This window comes from Manis pentadactyla, chromosome 3, assembly GCF_030020395.1.
Source record: "Manis pentadactyla isolate mManPen7 chromosome 3, mManPen7.hap1, whole genome shotgun sequence".
NCBI classification, from domain to species: Eukaryota; Metazoa; Chordata; class Mammalia; order Pholidota; family Manidae; genus Manis; species Manis pentadactyla.
The window spans coordinates 208,946,073-208,965,064 of NC_080021.1; the positions used below are offsets into that span (position 1 = coordinate 208,946,073).

An 18,992-nucleotide genomic window follows, 5' to 3' on the forward strand; every position below is an offset into this window, starting at 1 on the left:
TCTCAGTTCCTCCCAAGCCCTACGATCCGGGTAATCCACCCCAGGCATCTCATTCCCTCTGCCTGGAACAGGTAACTCCTCCTCATCCCTGAGATTGCAGGTCCCAATTAGATTCAGACTTGAATTTAGGAACATCAGATTCTTGGGAGAACTCTCATTACCTCTACAGGAGGTGATAAGGTAGAAAGTTTCTAACATAATGACTATAATCCCAAAATTCCAAAAAATAATGTGGTGGATAAAGGAAAGAAAAGAAAAAGATAGAGCTGAACCCTCTCCTCTATAGACTCAAGAAGAAAAGATGAGGGAAATCCATTTACTTGTCTGCATAGAATATGCATTAATTAAAGGATAATTACTGAACTGTAGCTTCATCCTTATTAATGAAATCAGAGCCAGAAAGACCATTTTGGGGGGTAATTCAAGATGAGGTTATTCTTCAGCAAAGGGCAGTAAGGATGAGAAGTTGAGAAAAGTCATCCTCACTCTATTTTTCTTTCCCTGGTCATGAAATTAAAGGAATGGGAATTCAGTAGAAAATGTCACATGCATTATAGAGTCATTTAATAATATATGACAAGTGGATATGAGTGATGAGGACTTTAAGACACTTTGGTGACATCATCAGTCTAACTTCAGAGCTGGTCTGAGACATGTGATGCCAAGAGGCTACAGAGAACAGCGGGCTGCAATGCCAACGTTTATCATCCTGAGTCATCGACTTACTTTCTTGCTAAATTTGAGAAGCTTGGACTTGTTCTTCCTCAGCCTGGTGGGCTCTTCCAGTTCAATGCACAGTAGTTTGGTGAATGTAAAGCTCTAGGAAAGCTGGAGAAGGAACGTGGCAAAACCTCACAGCCATATTGACCTGCACCCACCGGTGGCACAGTAATTTCCAGAACATAAACTTTGATACATGTACTTGAATATGTTGGCTCTTGTACAGAAATACTTTGGAATCAGAAAATCTTGGGCTCCAATCCCAGCTCGGTCTCTCACACTAGCTAGACAATTCTAGATATGGTGCTTTGCCTCTCTGAACATCACATACCTCAACTGAAAAATGGGCTTAACAGTAGCGACCGGGCAGTCTAGTTGATAATGGGAGCAGAAAGTATCTCGAATTCTGCTCATTATAGGAGGTACTCAGTGTGTCCTCCCTTTCCAGTTTCCTACTAATCCCACCAACGAGGAACAGCATTAAGTGGCTTTCATGTCCAGAGGAGCTCATTTCAAATAGTTCTGTCTTTACTTTGTGTAACTACAGGCAAGTTACTTGGCAGCCTAAGCCCCAGTTTCCTCATCTGTGTAATGAGGATAAGAATAGTACTTCCCTTAGTTTACTCATTCATAAAATATTTATTGAGTGCTCCCTATGTCCCAGGAACTATTATAGCTTCTAGAAATACCATAGTGGACTAGACCAAGTCCCTGCCCTCACAGAGCTTACCTTCTAGCAGGGGAGATGGGATCAAATAAAGACAATGTGATGTGAAATATTGTGCACAGTGCCTGACACATAGTGAGTATTTAATGGAGATGAGCTTTATTTTTGACAAGGAAATATGAATTGTTTTCTTTTCAAAACTTCAAAGAAATATGTAGCATCAATGGATCTCAATAAACAGAATTACAGAACTGGGAGGAGCTTAGAGTTGATCTTAAAATCCCAGAATATCAGAGCTGGCAGAAAATCTGGAATTTACTTGGTCCAATGTTTTGCAAAATAGAGGTTTTTTTGGCAGGGAGCCCTGGGGAGGCCAGATCAGATCAACTTTTACCTATTTTACATACTGGGGCTTCCCTGCTGAAAAGCTTTTTTTTTTCCTTTCTAACTACTAGCCTAACACCAACTTTATACAGACCAAAACCTGCAGCTTAGCAAGGGGAACTCTCCAGTCTGGCAACAGAATACGAACTGTCAAATGGAGAGAGAGAACTTTTCGATCATGGGGTTCTCTGACCCCTTCCAAGTAATTCAATCAGCATGTGTTGCACACCTCTGATTTGAGGACTGCCCTGGGGACTCAAAGATATCTGTCCTTTATCCCTTACTTCTAGAAGCTTCCAAAGCAAACTGGGGAGGAAAAGGCCCTAACCCACTAATTGTTAACTCATGCAAAAGTTCCAGTGAGAGGTGATCTCACCGGAGCCCCAGAACTACACATCCATTTGTATCCACTCTTCTCAACTGGGAGAGCAGACTCCTGGAATTCAGCATACACAAGCTCAGTATCCATGGGCAGCCTCTAAGATGGTCTCAGTGATCCCACCTCTTGGAAATCATGTCCCTGTGTATCCCCTCCTCTGGAGTTACTGACTTGTTTCTAACAAATACAAATGGGCAGAAATGATGGGATGTCACTTGCAATAGTAGGTTATAAAAAGGCTGTGGCTTCCATCTGGGGATGCATTCCCTGACTCCTTCCCTCCCTCACTCCGAGGGAGCCAGCTGCCACGTTGTGAGCTGCACGATGAAGAGGCCCACGTGGCAAGGAACTGTTGTCTCTGCCCAACGGCTGGAAGGACCTGAGCCTGGCCAGCAGCCTGGGAGTGAGCTGGTGAGAGAGGATCTCTCCCCAGTCAAGCCCTGAGAGGACTGCATCCTGACCAACATGTTGATTGCAGCCTCGTGAGAGACTTTGAGCCAGAGGCAGTCAGCTGGACCTAGATTCCTGATCCACAGAAACTGTGAGATAATAAATGTTTGTTACTTTAAGCTGCTAAGTTTTGGGGTAATTTGTTACATGTAGCAATAGATATTTAACACACCATCTTTCTCTAAAACCTACTTTGCTTCCTGTATGCCTTACCCTCTCCATCACATTCGTCAAAAATCTCTCCTTCATCCTTCCCATCTAGCAGCTCACCAACTCCTGACATTCTACCTCCTAAAGAGCTTCTAGATCTGGCCCATCCTCAGGGCTCCTGGTCTGGGGCAGGTCGGCACCATCTGTCACCAGGACTACATTAGAGCTTCCCCATTAGTGTCCCTGCTCTCAAACTCACCCCCAGGTCATCTGGCACAGGGGGCTGCCAAAGAAATTTTTCTAAATTGCAAATTGAATATTAATACTCCCTGCCAAAAATCCTTGCCTACAGACTGAAGCCCCAGTTCCACAGCCTGTTCTACAAGTTCCTTGGTGACCTGGCATCTGTCTCACACTCCAGCTTGATTTCCTCCCACTCATTACCACACAGCCTGGGCTCTGGTTGTGCTGAACGATTAGTAGTTCTAGGACGCCTTAGTGTTCTCTGCCTTTATACTCATCTGCCTGGAAGACAACTTTATTTATCAAATATTTATTGAGTACCTACTAAAGACTAGGTACCATTCTAGGCACAGCGGATAAAGCAGCAAACAAGACAAAGGCTGTTTTGATATCCTGCCTTCTTGGAGCTTACATCCTAGTGGAGAGAGAGACTGCAAGCAAGTTAAAAATTAAAGCTAAGTAAGAACGCAGAGTGTGATGTGGTGGGTGGGGAGAAGGGTGGGGAGGTTTCCACAGGATGATCAGGAAGGCCTTTCTAAGGTGACGTTTGTCATCCCATTGTCTTCTAGCTTGCAGAGTTTCTGATGAGAACTTTCCGGTTATTCTTTGCTCCTCTGAACATAATGCGTCTTCTCTCCAGCTGCTCTTAAAATGCTCTTATCATCACTGGTTTTCCACAATTTGATTATAATAAGCTTTGAGATATGTGTGTATCCTCCTTGGAGTTCCTTGGGTTGTGGGCTTATAGTTTTCTATGAAATTTGGAACGTTTTTTCCATTTCTTCAAATATTTTTCTGAATCTTCCTTGTCTCTTCTGCTCAGGGAACATCAACTACATGTTAGACCACCTGATACTGTACCACAGGTCACTGAAAGTCTGTTTGTTTATTTTTCCTGTCATTCTCCTTGTTCTGGTTCATTTTGGATAGGCTCTATTGCTCTGTCTTCAAGTTCACTGACCATTTCTTCTGCAGTGTCTTATCTGCTGTTAATTCCATCCAGTGAAATTTTGATTTCAAATACTGTATTTTCTTCTTTAGAACTTCCATTTAGTCCTTAATAGCTTTCATTTCTCTCTTCATTAAGCTCATATTTTTCTTTAAAATTTTGTACAGTTATAATAGCTCCTTTAATATTCTTTCCTACTGGTTTCATCATTTCTAATAATTCTGGGTCTGTTTCTATTGATTTCTCCTCTTGGTGTGGGTTACCTTACCTGCTTTGCAGAATTTCTAGTGGTTTTTACTGATGCTGAACATTATGGATATTACAGTGCTGAGTGTATTTTGTCTTTTAAGAAGTGCTAAGCTTTTTTGGCAGTTAGCTATATGCACATTAGTTTGATACCTTCAGGGCCTATTGTTTAAGCTTTGCTAGATTGGGTCTTTCATTAAGTAATTTTCATTCCAAGGAAGATTCAGTCAATAACTTCTCCAGCGTCTCCACTGAATGTTCCCAGTAATCACCAAGGACTACCCGCACTGGCTATTCAGATCTTGAACATCTCCCTGCTCTGTATGACCTCTGGAAGATGTTCAGTTTGTCAGTCCACTGGTCACACTTGCATAGCCTAGCACTCCATAGTGATGCACAGGGATCAGTGCAGGTTTCTGGAGCTCTAGTCCTGCTTAGCTCCCTCCTTTTCAGAATTCTACAGAATTCCAGCCACCTCAGCCTTCTCAAACTTTGCTCTCCATCTCCTCAACTCATTGAGGCTACAGGATTCCATGTAGGTTCCCTTCCCTGGGCACATGTTCTAGAGATTGCATCCAGACAGAAACTGTAGGACTCACTTTGGTTCCTGCACCCCTTTCCTCAGTGGTAAGACTGCTGAGCTCCTGTTGTCCAAAATCTGAAAACACTTATTTCATGTATTTTTGTCTGATATTCTAGTCGTTCTCAGAAGGAGGTTAAGTCCATTCTTTAATATTCCATCACAACCAGAAGCAAAAGTCTCAGGAGGTAATGTAAGAGCAGGAGCTAAATGAGGCAAGCAAAATGTCATTTGGAGAGCTAAGGAAGAGCATTCCAGGCAGAGGGAACAGCAAGAACAAAGGCCCCTTCTGAAGGAAGGAGCAGAGAGAGAGTAGTGGGGGATGAGGTCAGACAGAAAGACAAAGGACAGATCATGTAGCATCTTGTAGGCCATGGTAAGGAGCCAGGATTTTAAGTGCAATGAGAAAGCCTTTGCAGAGCTTGCACAAGGGGAGTAATATGATCTGACATGTTTTAAAAGAATCAGTTTGGCTACAATGAGAAAAATAGGCTGTAAGCATCAAGGGTGGGAAAAGGGGCATCAATTTGAGGCTATTGCAGTGGCACAAGGGCAATGTGATGGCTGCCTAGACCGGGATGGTAGCAGTGGAGATGGTTAGAAATGGTGACATTTAGGATGCACTTTAAAGACTATTTACAAGAGTTGTTTATGTATTTGGAGGGAGATAAAAGAAGAAATAGGGATGACTCAGATTTTTGGTCTATGTAACTGAACGCTATTCATTCACTGCTGAATGCTATTCATTTACTGAAATAGGAAAAGCAATGGAGACTAAGCTTGGGAGGGAAATCAAGAGTTTGATTTGGACCTAAGTGTGAAAGTCCCACTAGATATCCAAGTAAAAAAATCAAAGTGGGCAGTTGGATATACTGGTTTGCAGCTCAAGGAGAAGTCGAAGTTGGAGATAAAATTTAGGGGTCAACAGCACATAGCTGGTACTTCAAGCCATGGGGCTAGATGAGTTCCTTTGGGGATACACTTGTAGATAAGAGGACTTTCCAAGATGGAGTTCTGGGGATCTCCAACAGTGACAGGGCCAGAAGAAGGGATGAGAAGCAGCCACCGATGATGTAGGAGGGAAACCAGGAGAGTATGGTGTCCTTCACCTTTTTCTGCTTGGCAAACTCCTCCTTGTGCCTTACACTCCACTGTAAGCATCTCCTACTTTGCGAAGCCTTCCCTGACTGGGTTAGGCAAAGCTAATTTCTCCCTTTTCTGTGCTCACCCAGCATCCTGCATATGCCCCCTTACAGCATTCATTATGAGAAATTGTCATTCCCAAGTCAGTCTTTCCCACTAAGCTGTGTACCTCTTAGGGGCAGGGACTGTGTCTTATCCATAACCACATGCCCCACGACTAGTTCAGGGTTTGTCCCTGTGGGAGCCCAGCAAATGTCCAAAGGAAGAAAAAAACTTAAATATCAGAGGTGGTCAAGGAAAGCTCTACAGAGAAGGTGGGATTTGAGCAGCACCTTGTTGGAAGGCACTGAATTTCAAAAATGAGAATAGGAGAGAGCATGCCAGGCCAAGACAGAAGAGAATAGGCAGAACTGGAAAAGCACCATTATGTCTAAGAGACAAGAATCCGCTCTATTTGGCTGAACTTCAGGGCTCAGGGAGGGTACAGGGCAGCCAGGCTGGGGCCAGGCTGGGAGGCAACCAATGCCAGGCTAAGGGCTGGGTTCTCCAACTATGCTCCTTGAACACTGGTGTTCCGATTAAGCTTAAAATGTGAGTATTTCATGGTTTCCTATAAGTTCAAGGCATTTCTCCATATCAAGTTTGAGAACTGTTGTTACAGATACCAAACTATGTAATAATAATGCAACTATCATGTATTAGGTGGTTACTATGTGCTTCGGTACTGTGCCAAATGCCCCTCCCAGCCTCTCTCCATCCATCTTACAAGTCTGTGGGTTACATGCAAATATCATGTCTATGTGCAAGTAAAGACACGGAGGCCAAGAAAGGGTAACTTGCCAAGCTTACTGGCTAGAGTTGCTGGAAGGAGGGACTCGGGTTAGGTTAGGCCCAGGGCACCTGGAAACGGGCCCAAGCCCTTGTGTGCCCGCTAGACTGCTTCCTCACCTCTTTCCAGTGGGGTGTCTCAGGCTGAATGGGGAGGCCAAGGCCAAAAAGGACAAAGAAAGACAAGAAGCACCATCAGGTTTTGGGGAGGTGCCTCCTCCAGACATCTGAGGGAAAGGATCACAGGCCAAGGAGAGAATTAGACACATAGCTAGAGGAAGATAAAGACCAAGCGATTGAACTGGGAAAGAATGTTCTTGAAACCTTTCCTCTCCACGTGTATTTCTGCCACATGAGTCATCTACACCCAGATGGGCCTTACTGTTTAAGCCAGGGTCACACTGCTGCCCTCAAGAAGACTGACATGAGGATATGTTGCTGGGGGCTGCCTGGGCAATGATGGGGGACAGGCCAGAATGATAGGGCAGCCATGTTCCTAGGCAACAGATTATAGGAAACCTGCCCACAGCCTGAGCTGTGCCAGCAACTACTCTGGGCCATCACAATTTCCCAAGTAGTTATTGTGGCTATGATTGGAAAGGGGTCAGAGTCACATGTTTAAGATAAATGTAATTTTGTTGGCTAGAGTTATGTCCTGGAATGCTGCAATCCAGGCCAGGCCCAGGCTATAAGTAAAAGGGGCTTCACAACAAAGATATCATTTATTATATATGCAAGAACATTATAGCTCACAAAGCCTTTCATTATCTTTATCGCAAGATGTGAGTTGGACAGCAACCATGTGTGAGGTGGGTGAAGAAACTGAGGCACAGAGAAGTTACGTGACTTATGCAAGATCACACAGTATGTCAATGGCAGAACCATATCGTCTCGAAATCTTTGGATTCCAAGTTCTTTAAGTGTTTGAGACCCAAACTAACAAGTGTTTAAACAATTTTGAGAGTAAAGAAAGTAAGAGAGGATCTCAAGGAGAAAAGGATATTTTTTCAATCACTGTGAAACCGTAATGTACGGTAACACAAATTTCAAACACCTAACACTTTATACCTTGTCAAAGCATTTTCACCTTCACTATTCCTAAGAAGGCAAGTAGGAAAGTGTGGGTGATTCAGAGAAAGAAAGGCTCAGGGGCGTGAAGACACTTGCCCAAGGTCACACAGCTGGAAAGGAGAAGAGCTCCCCCTGGAGGTTAATTTTGGACTGTGCTCCTTTCCTGACCCCAGGCCTGGAAGCGTTTAGTGTGGTCAAGCAATGGAAAATGGTCACAGGGCTGTGGTTCCGTTTGCTAGACGCAATCTGTCCAAACCAATGGCTCCCTCCCTGTCTGCTCTCCAGCGTGGGCCCCCGGTCCCACCCGATGGCTGCCCCATGCGGCCTGCCCACAGAAAGACAAGCAGCCAGACAACGGCCCTGGCCTCCACCCTGCACTCTCCCTGCGCCAAGGTTCTGTGGCATGGCCATGCATGCTGGGCCCGCGTGATGCTCCTGGAATAGCTGTCACCATCAAACAGATGTGACCGCACAGTCCCCCAGGATGACCCCTGATGCCTCCATGTTGCAACTGCCTCCCTTGCCCTAACCTTTGATGGCTTGGGCCAAGACCTGTTTTCTCTGGTCCTTCCTCTAAGTTCTGCCCACTTGCCCTTTCTAATGCCTTAAGCCACCTGCCTGACAACTGAGCTGGACATCCTACCTGGGAACCAAAACCGGGGTGGCCAAGAGCCTAAGGACAGATCTCTGGGTGACAATTATTCCCTCACTGCCTGAATTCCTCTCCAAAGGACCCCGCGAGCCTGCCTGGAAGTCTGTTGACTGGTGCCCAGCCGCAGGGGCAGCCTCTGTTTTGGGGCTGCACCTCTGGACCAGCTTCCTCTTCTGCTGTTGAATGAATGGCCCAGCAGCTAGAGACGCCGCCTCACTCCCTCGCCTCTCTCCTCTTGCTCCACCCTGCTGCCACTCTGCTGCCGCAGTCTTAGATATCAACAAGAGACAACCCAAATGTTTGTTGACTGAAGAAGTGATAAACAAATTGCACATATTTACATTGGAATACACAGGAATGCAAATGAGATGTGCCAACAAGCCCCCTCAACATGCAGTGGAAAAGAATGTTGCAGAAGACTCCATAATTTATAGTAGCGTTTTATAAAGCTCAAAACAAACAAAACAAAACAATACATTGTTCAGGGATCCATTTGTGCAGAATAAAAGTAGTTTTTTTAAAGCAAGGAAATGATAAACATAAAATTCAGGATAATGGTTACCTCAGGGGTGAGCAGGATTGGGGGGAAGCATGGTGATCAGAGATCTCAGGTTCAGGGGCGGGTTGGGAGGACCCTTTTTCTGTTTTGCTTCATAGCTTACATAGAAGCCCCATGCATTCTTTTTTATATTTCAGCTGCTGCTAAATAATTTTAAAGATTAGATGGAGAGGGTCCCAGAGGTACTCCTTCTTATCATCAGCTGCCCATTCTCGTTTATCTGGTGGCAGGAAACTGAGCCTACGGTGTGCCTGGACCCCATGCACCTGCACCCCTTCATAGCCAGTGACCTGGAAGAACGCTCGGGCCTCGGGCCTGGCTCCTCCCGCCTGCACCCCCGCTCACTGCACTACGCGTCAGCTGCCCCACCACTCCACGGAACACAGTCCTCACTGAAGTCAGGAAGTACAATGATACTTCAGTTCTGGCCTCGTGTGACATCCCTGCAGCACTGCCACCCCTGACCCCAGCCGGCTTCGACTCCTTGGCAGTAAGGGGCTTCCTCTCCTGACGTCCTTTCTATTATCTCAAACCACTTCTTCTTGGCTTCCTTTGCTAGTCCCCCTCCTCTGCCTGTCCCTTGCTTAAATGGTGGTGCATGTGGGGGTCTTCTCAGGCCCCATCTCACCCTGCAGCCTCCCATGGCTTCAGCCCCCACCTGAACGCTGATGGCTTCCCAACCTTTGTCTCCAGCCCAGACTTCTTGCCGCTGAACTCCAGGCCCAAAAGTCTAGTTGTCCGCTCAACCTCACCACTTGGATGTCACATAGGCACTCAAAAGGCAGGTTCAAGTCCAACTCCTGACCTTCCTCAAGACTGGCCTCCCCTCCCAATGGCTTCTCTCCACCCATCCAAGCACCTGAGCCACCTGTGAGGCCATCTTGGTTCTCCCCCATCCCTCACTGCCACCGTCTCTCCAGTCTCCCCAGCCCCATCCAATCACCAGGTCAGCCATTCTACCTCCTAAATGGCTCTCAGACCTCCACCAAGACCTTCCTACTCCAAGCAAGTGACACCTCTTGCTTATATGCAAGTGATTGGCTCACTACCCACCAGTCCACTCCCAGCCACCTTGCCCAATCCAGTCTCTACCTGCAGCAGGTTTGTTCTCTGTAACATGCAAATCTGAAATCTGAGTCCTCTGCCAGAACCTCCAGTGGCTCTCCTGCCCTCAGTGATCCATCTTGCCAGACCTGCCTCTCCCACCTCATCTCTCCACACCCTCTCTGCCTGAAACGCCACCTCCAACCATATTGAACCTCTCCCGGTTCCTCACACTCCATGCTGCACCCTTACCCCTAGGGCTGCAACATGTCTCCCCTTAGAACAACCCAGTTTCCCTGCTTCATTCAACTCTTACTCGGGTTCCAGTTTAACTGCCACTTCCTCCAGGAAGCCTTCCAAGACCACCTTTACTCCCACCCAGAAAATGTTCGATGGTCCCACAATCTCACAGCATCCAGTACATCTCCTACTGTGTTCAAGCACTTGTAACACTTTATATTAGTTGCTTCTAAAGTTATTTGTCTCCCACAATAGTGAACTGTGTATAAGTCAGCAGGGACCGGACTTCCGGTCTCACTAGTATCTCAAACAGGGCCTGGCCCCTACTAAGCAGGTGGCAAAAATTGCCAGAGGAAAGACTGAATAAATGAATGACAGGTACTGTGCTTTTCACACATGATTTCATTTAATAGTTAGAAGAATCCTTTAAGGGAGGTACTAGTGGTCTCACTTTACAGGTGAGAAAAGGGAAGTTAACTTTCCCCAAATCATACAGCTAGTACACAGAAAGCTGCCAATTGGATTCTATCCAGCCTAACTATCCAGTTGGTGTTAGGTCTAACATGGAAGCTCACACCAGCAACCACCCCTTGCCCCCTCTGGCCATCCCACCCCACCCCTCGTCCCACATGAGGCCAGGTTGAGAACTCAGGCTGGGAACGGGCCATGATTACCTGGAAGCATGTAGGCCCCGGCCTCCCTACTGGGATGTCCGACTGGTAGAAAACTTTGAGCTCTGGCGTCAGGGCAATGACTGTCTTAATCACCAAGGAGATGATATCAGACCAGACCTTCTTGATGTCAACCCCTTTGGAAGACAACCTGCAGAGGATGCTGGAGAAAGTCCTCTTGCTGCCTGTGCTGGTGCTGTCCGAGTGGACAAAGTTGCTGCTGTGGATGTTCAGAGAATAGTTGGTTAAGTGCATAAAGACGTGGTGCAGGTTTTTGGGGTTAGGCTCCTGATAGGGCTCTGTACAAAATCTCGAGAGTCCATCTTTGGCTATGTAAATCTCTAAAGGGTCTAAGGACTTTAGTAGGACATACAGACGAATATCAAACTTGAGCTTGTCGATAAGCAGAGGTTTGCAGATGTACTCCTGGACCACCGCTGGCCTGCTCTGCAGGATCCCTGCCAGGCGGATGTCACTGGGGTCTTTAATGAGGTAGATTCCGTCACCCTGACAGCCACCATCAGGTTTCACAATGAAAGTGGGCTTCCAGGAGGGGTCACCATCTTTCACCATTCGACCCTTTGGGGGTTGGGGGAGGAGAAAGAATGGTTAGTTAGCATCATATTCTTTTCCTCTCTGGACCCTCAGGACAGAGCAGGACCTGGGCAAATGCCTGGTGAATGAGTGAGGAAATGAGCCCTGCCCATGTGAGTGCTGGCAGGTGCTCCAGGCTAACACCGTATCAGGTACCGAGTTCTGCTCATGGGAGGGCTCCCTGAGCACCTGCCTGGGGTCTAACACTATACCAGGTACTGACAGTGACCTAGGATGGCCTCAGTCTTGGCCTCCAGAGGAAAACCGAGGGCGCAGTGGATTTGCAGTCATGAGACCTGGGTTCCAATCCCAGGTCGTTGTCAGTTATTAGCTCTAACCCTGAGCAAGGCGTTTAACTAATGATAGGGGGATACTGATGGTGATGATGATAATGATAATGATCTAGTCCCATTTATGGGTGCCTATGAAGTGCCAGGTACTGTATTAGGCACTTCACATTAGGTAATTTCACCCAAGCCTCACTGAAAATAGGGTGGTTCTCTTTTTATAATATAGGAAACAAAGACAGTACAGCAGTTTTAAGAGTATGGGCATTGGGATCAAACTGCCTGGGCTCAAATCCTGGTGCTGCTGTGCGACTTTGGGCAAGTCACTTAAGTTGCCTGTGCCCTCCTCATCTGTGAGATAGGAGTAAGGTTGTCCTGAGGATGAACGGAGATAATAAATACAAAGCGCTAAGCACACAGAACCCAACACGTAAGAGGCAGCCATAAAGCCTAGCTACTGCTGTTGTTTAAAAATGAAGTAGCTTGGCTGAGGGGCAAGATTGGGATTGGAGTCTAGATCAAGGAATCTAACATGCCTGCACCTTCCTCTATACTACCATGCCTCAGTTTCCTCATCTTAAAAATGGAGATATAAAAACCTACCCTCCCTGGGTCACTGTAAAGATGAACTAAATGTGCAAAGGGCCGAGCATAATACCAAACACAGAGCTAGTACACAGGAAATGTTCGTTTTGCCAATTATCTCTCTTCTTAAATCCATCTACTAGCTTTGGCTAATCCTTTAGCTTGAGATCTTTTTGAAACTGGATTCTCTCATCCATGATATTTGCTCTGCTTCCAGCTCCAGGTCAGCAGGACACTACATAATTATCTGGGTCACTTGATCAGTCCAGACAGTCAGTCTGGGTTTGCAGGTCTGCATAATTCACAAGCGCCCAATTTGCCTGGAACTCTGATAATTCACATGTGCCCAGTTCCCCCTGGAAACTCGCCAGACCCGTCTGCAGCAAGGGAGAGCTGATGGACTGAATGGCAGGAGAGGAGGTTTTCACTGGGGAAGGGCACCACAGATCATTTAAAGGTGGAATTGGAAGCAGGAGCCACTCTCTCTGCAGCTTCGGGCGTGAAAGAGCCCATCCTTCCATCCTGAACTCCGTAACTCAGAGCGGTGGCTGGCAGGCCAGGGGGGCAGTGCCCCAGCTGGATGCACCCGGACTTTCACCTTTGCTGCTTAAGCCCAGTGCAGGACAACTACTCTTGGGGTTTTACTTACCTCTCTGACCAACCCATATTTCTAAGTGAAGCGTTTGCCAATTCCTTGGGCACTATCAGTTACTCCAGGCTTGTAAAAGATCTTTAACAATGGAGAAACACTTAAAGCCTTAATAATGGTCCACATCAATTGTTTCCCCTTGTCAGCAGGATTCGAGAAATGGAACTTCACAAGAGATCAATGCTAGCCTCCCAGGGCCTTCCACTGAGCCTTTCTTGCAACTGCGACCTTGACGTTTATGTAGGTATTTAATATTCATACAAAGTATGCATACATTTGGCCCTTCACAGGAAATACAAGCATGCTGGAGAAATGGCAGTTATGGATCAGGAAGTGAAAAATGTCAAGTTTGCACTGATGGGTAATTTTTCCCTCTGGAAAGCTTTTGCTATGCTGAAGATACTAACAGTTTAATATGTTATTGGGAGCAATATTTCTCCTTTGAATTCAGTGTATATGCCTTAAATAAATTAAACTACATGGTCAATAGTCTCTGTCATTCATTACATTGCTGAATATTTCTTCTGCTCTTTGCCAGAGTAGTACCATACAAATCAAGATTATTAATACTAATAGAATCATTGAATTTTCAGAACATAAGGATCCTCAGAGATGGTCGTCCGATCCTGTCCTAACTCAAACTGGGAAGCCGAGGCTCGGAGGCGTGGCATGATTTGCCTTGGGTCACACAACTGGCTAGAAGGATGGTTAGGATAAGAACTGAGGTCTTCTGACCTCACTGAAGGTTCCCTGCTCCATTTTCACCTCTGATAAGGTAAAATTAAAAGTCTGGTTTTCTTGAACTCTGTAGGGAATATTCCCTTAATAGAGCAGACAGCACTGGTATCTGAGCTCTGGCCTCACACTAAAGAGTTTGGCCCCTAAGCATGGTCTTCTTGGAACTGTGATCATAGGTCCTGAGATTGCCAGGTCTGCTCCAGGTCTTCTGTCTCGGTTCCTGGCTTGTTATAATATAGATGCAATCATGGGAAAGCCTCATAGCTGTTCTAAATGTGGTTCCCATAGCCACCAGACCCTTCAGCAACTTCTGTTTCAAAAAGAGAAAGATTTTCCAGAATTCATATTCACTCTCCTCTGAGGTTTCATTCAAGGGTAACCCTTTCCCCTCAGTTATTAAAGTTAGAGTGAATGTACTGGTTTTTAGCAAGAGGGGCCAGAATCAAAATATAGTCTATATCATTAGGCCAGCCCCAGGCATTCTGATTTCATAGATCTGGGATGAGACCTGGGCATGTGTACTTTGTAAAAGCACGACAGATGATTCTGAGGTTCACACTGTTTGAGAATCGCTGGACTAATATGAATTAAGTAAAAATACAATGTGACACCAACATATTGAATCAAGTTTTGTACTTTGAAGTCAGCCTGAATGTGAGGAAGACCTGCACTTAGGCTACAGCTGATATAATCTTGTTTTACCCAAACCTGCTATTGGACGTGAAATCCATTACCTTCTAAGTGCATGCACGGATGGCTGAAAGACAGCACCGGCTGTGGATGTCTGACTGCGTGACACTCACCCCGCCTGTTGAAAAAGTTGTGTCTTTTACTGCCCCCTAGTGGATATTTAAGAAATGTGACTGGGAATAACCCCTATTCTAAAAATTACATCTCTAAGTAAGATGCTCTATTAAGATGCTAAAATGGTCTTAAAGTAGCACCACCACAAAGAGTTTCCTCTCTAGTACTGTTAAGGTAGATCACACTTTGCATGAACTCAACTCTCAAATGCCAGGAGTAGCCAAGGTCACATTCAGTTATCATGCTCTCTGTCCCTTAAATATATTTCCAGTGTTCTCTCTACTACACAAATTGGCCTACCTGTTAAGATTCTCTCTTGGTGTATATAGAACTTCTAAAATTATGGACAGCATGAATATGAAGTCCTATAAATATATACCACAAAAAATCTATGACTTTTATATTCTTCATTATGCTTTTTTGTATTTTCCAAATTTTCTAAGAGAAAGAAAAATATGGGTGGCAATAGTGGGCAGGTGCAAGTGTCTTTCAATGTAAATACTTTTGTAACGAATAGCTCTTGGTGAACAGGTATTTGTGCACCCATGTTCATAGCAGTGTTATTCACACTAGTCAAAAGGTAGAAGAGACCCAACTGTCCACCAACAGATAAACAAATGTGGTCTATCCACACAATGGAATATTACTCAGCCTGGTACAACATGCATGAGCCGTGAGGACATTATGTGACGTGAAATAAGCCATCGCACAAAAGGACAAAACACTGTATGATTCCATTTTTATGAGGTACATAGTCAAATTCATAAGAGACAGAAAATAGAATGGTGGTTACCAGAGACTGGGGGGAGGAAGAAATGGGGAGTTAGTGTTTGAAGGTACAGAGTTTCAGTTTGGGAAGATGAAAAACGTTCTGGAGACACAGATGGTGGTGATCGTCGCGTAACAATGAGAACATACTTAATGCCACTAAACCGGACATTTAAAAATGGCTAAGATGGTAAATTTTATGTTATGCATACTTAGCCACAATTTTTTTTAAGTTGAAAAATTTTAATAGAAGATCAAAGAAGTATCTTTTGGTGAGTAAGAAAGAGTAAAGTGAAAAATCAGAATATCTGGAGTCTGGTCCCCATGTGGTCAGGAATTCCTGACCGTGTGACCTTGAGAAAGTCAGCTAACTGAGCTTTGCTGTACTCACCTATAAAATAAAGGGCTCACACTAAGGTCCCTGGCTTCTGCCAGCTAACAGATTCTGAACAGTGAGTTATCCTGACATCACCACAGTTGAAGGCTGTATTACAAATATGCAAGTGACATTAGTGAGCGGAGAGTTCATACTGTGCCGCTGTGATCAGAGCACTGGGATGATCTACACGAGCAGGAGCTCTAGAGTGGAGATTTATGATGCACTTGAGGATGACAGCAGGGCATCTGGGGGAAGCAAGGTAAAATATTTTGAGAAAGAAATTTAGCAACTGGAATACCAAGCCACAAAATGTTATTAGCAGCGAGGGGCAGGGGAGGGGACAATTTCTGAAGAAATACTGTGTCTGCAATACCAGGGAAGTCAAAGCCAGTTAGAGCAGTCCTCAGTCACTCAGGTGGATTTGCATCCAATCTTGGCAACCAAGACCCTTGGTGTGACAGGCACAGGTAGCAGATATGCAGCAAAAACAAGCCTCTGGTAGACAAGCCGATGTCACAAAGCACATGCTGGACAATGGGGTGCAAGGACCAGCCCCTTCCAGCCTCAGCAATCTGAGCCCTGCACCCAGGGCAAACTCCTCTTCCCAATGTGCAAGGTGATTTCTGAATCTGTTAGAAGGAGATGTTCTGCAGTTAGATTAGCAAAGACGAGACAGGAAGGGGCCGAGTGGGAGGTAGACAGGTGAGGCCAAGAGGAAGAACTGAGCAGGTAACATGCTGCCATGGTGGCGTTTTATGAAGTCAGGAGAGAGCGGGACAGGTCTGGGCAGCTGCAAGTGATTCCAGTGGCTGGAGAATAGAGAGGAAGTGGAGTGGGGAGCGCACTGGAAATCTCGCTAGTGAGACCTGCAGGGGCCAGACAACACCACACACTTATGCTGGGCACTTATAGGTCAGGCATGTTCTAAGCATTTTACATGTATCTGTTCATTTAATCCCCATCAACCTGCTTTACACATAAGGAAATGGGGGCCCAGAGATGTTAAGTACTTTCCAAAAGTCACACAGCCTATAGGACGCGGAGCTAGGATTTAAGCACAGGGAGTCAGGTTCCAGAGCCCATGTCTGCAATGAATGATGGAGGAATGTGAGGACGGGGCAGGGAAGAGGACCAGCTTGGGTATGAGGTGGGGCCTACAGGGAAGGGCCTTGAGTATCATTTAAGGGGTTTTGGACAATGTCCTGAATGATGGAGAGTCACTGAAGGGTTCTGAGAAGGAAGAAACTTAATTAGATTTGTCCTTAGAAAGACCCCTGTGGCCAGGAGCGGGTAGATGGGGAGGGCAGAGAGGGCGAACCTGAACTGAGGCCAGCAGCAGGGGGAGGCGGAGGCAGGCAGGCTTGGGAAATATTTTGTGGGTGAAATCAGCAGAGCTGGGTGAGGGAGACAGGAGCTGGTGGATGGTGGTTATGATCACAGGGAAACTAGAGGGGAGAGAAAGGAAGAAGATGAACCAGAGGAACCTGGGCGTGAGAGGGCTTGGCAGCGTGGGAGGTGGGGGCCCGGGCCTGGAAGGGAGGCCTGCCTCAGGAAGCCTCTGCAGGGGGCGCCTTCACAGAGAGTGTGCCAGAAGGAGGAGGGCACCCCTGGGGATGAGACGCTGGAGCAGACAGAGGGGATCACGGAATGCCTGTACTTGCCTGTAGGCCACTGTGGATTTTCAAGCAGCGGGTGACGTGGTGCGCATGTCACTCTGGCACCACAGGAAGGATGGTCTGCCAGGAATGAGACTAGATGCTGGGCCACACTGGACTGTCAAAGTTTGGAAGGTCTGAGCAGGGGCTGTGGCACCAGGGCAGGAATGGGGCGCTGAGACAGAGGCAGATTCAGGGGCACCTGGTGCCTGGACAGAGGTGAAGCATGGAGGGAAGGCTCCAGCAGCATGCAGCACCTCTGTTCACAGACTTAGAGAGCATGGGAAAAGGAGCAGGTAGGGGTGGGGAGGGGGCAGGAGGAGTTCACTTCATTGACTGAATATTAATTGAGCACCTATAGCCACAGAGTCAGTTCAGGACTCAGGAATCCCATTCCTCAAGCTCTTACTGTTCATCAGAAGCTGATTAATTTGGATCAATAACTCTCCCTGCATTTAAAATCAGAACTGAAGGCTGGCAGGGATGAGATGTAAAGTTTAAACTAAGACATGGAGTGTCTTGAAATGGAAGAAGGGTATCCTTATAAACCCGCAGCCAGTGCTTGGCAGGGGGACCACAGGCCCAGGACAAGGAGCAGCTCCTGCCACCGCCTGGTCATTTGCACCATTCCCCAGCTTTTGAAGAGTTCCAGTTATGAAAACCTAAGGGGCAAAGACAAAAACAAAAATACCCACCCCCCACAAAACAAAGAAACTCTGTTTTATTACCAATGAGTATCCTGGGTTTACGGAACAGTTCTAAGGAAAGAACGGTAATTATTCCCAAGGAGTTGTAGCTGTCCACGCATGTGCAACTCCTTGGCCCGGTTTCAAAGGCCCTCCTTCCTTGGCAGGCCAGCCAAGCCTGCTGAGCAACAGCCTACCTTCTGTTCCCTCCTTCCCCTCCGGCCCTTTTCCAGGCCTCAGGGCCTTTGCACATGCTTTCCTCCCTGCCATTCCCATCAGTCTCCCTCCCCCTTCTTTGCCTGCTGGGCTGTTACTTAGCACTGAAGCCCAGCTCAAAGGCGGCCTCTGAGGAGCCTTTCCTGGCTTCCAACCTTCCCAGCAGTATGGCCTCTCTTGCTCCCTCGCCTGTGGCATCTCACCTTCCTACAGGACACCTCTGTCACATTGTAATAATACTACATCTGTGTCTTTAAGTTGATTGATACATTTTATTACAGTTACAGACTTAAGTCTATTATGGAAGCAAAGAACATGGATGCTGTTCTGGTTCACGTACAAAGCCCAGGGCTGCCACCACCTCCCAGCTATGTAACACTTGGCAACTTTCCTACCTCGGGCCTCAGTTTGCTCATCTGGAAAACAGAATCAATGGTCGTGTCTCTGCCATAGGGTTGTTGTGAGGATTACAAGAGTTAAAGAATGTGAAGTACCAGGGCTAACCTACAGTGGCTATTATGCTTATTTATTATGATGATGTCTTCCCATTTGACTGTGATCATTGAGGATGAAGCCCACGGCTTATTTTACTCACTCTTCCCAGAATGCAGCAGAATAAATATTTCTGAAATGAAATTATGAGGAAGTTTGGTCG

General features: G+C 46.3%; 1 protein-coding gene across 8 annotated transcripts in view; it reads right to left on the reverse strand.

The window, feature by feature from the left end:
• TTLL11 (tubulin tyrosine ligase like 11) overlaps positions 1 to 18,992 on the reverse strand; it is a 227,167-nt gene that overhangs the window by 135,505 nt on the left and 72,670 nt on the right. For 7 of the 8 annotated variants that reach the window (XR_008996625.1, XR_005030802.2, XR_005030801.2 and 4 more), the window contains one exon: positions 10,980 to 11,555. The exons of the other annotated variant lie outside the window; for it this stretch is intronic. Coding sequence is in view for 4 of the 7 variants with exons in the window: in XM_057498993.1 (XP_057354976.1) it covers positions 10,980 to 11,555 (576 nt within the window). In the remaining 3 variants the exon portion in view is untranslated. The remainder of the gene's footprint in view (positions 1 to 10,979; positions 11,556 to 18,992) is intronic. 8 annotated transcript variants of the gene reach the window in all.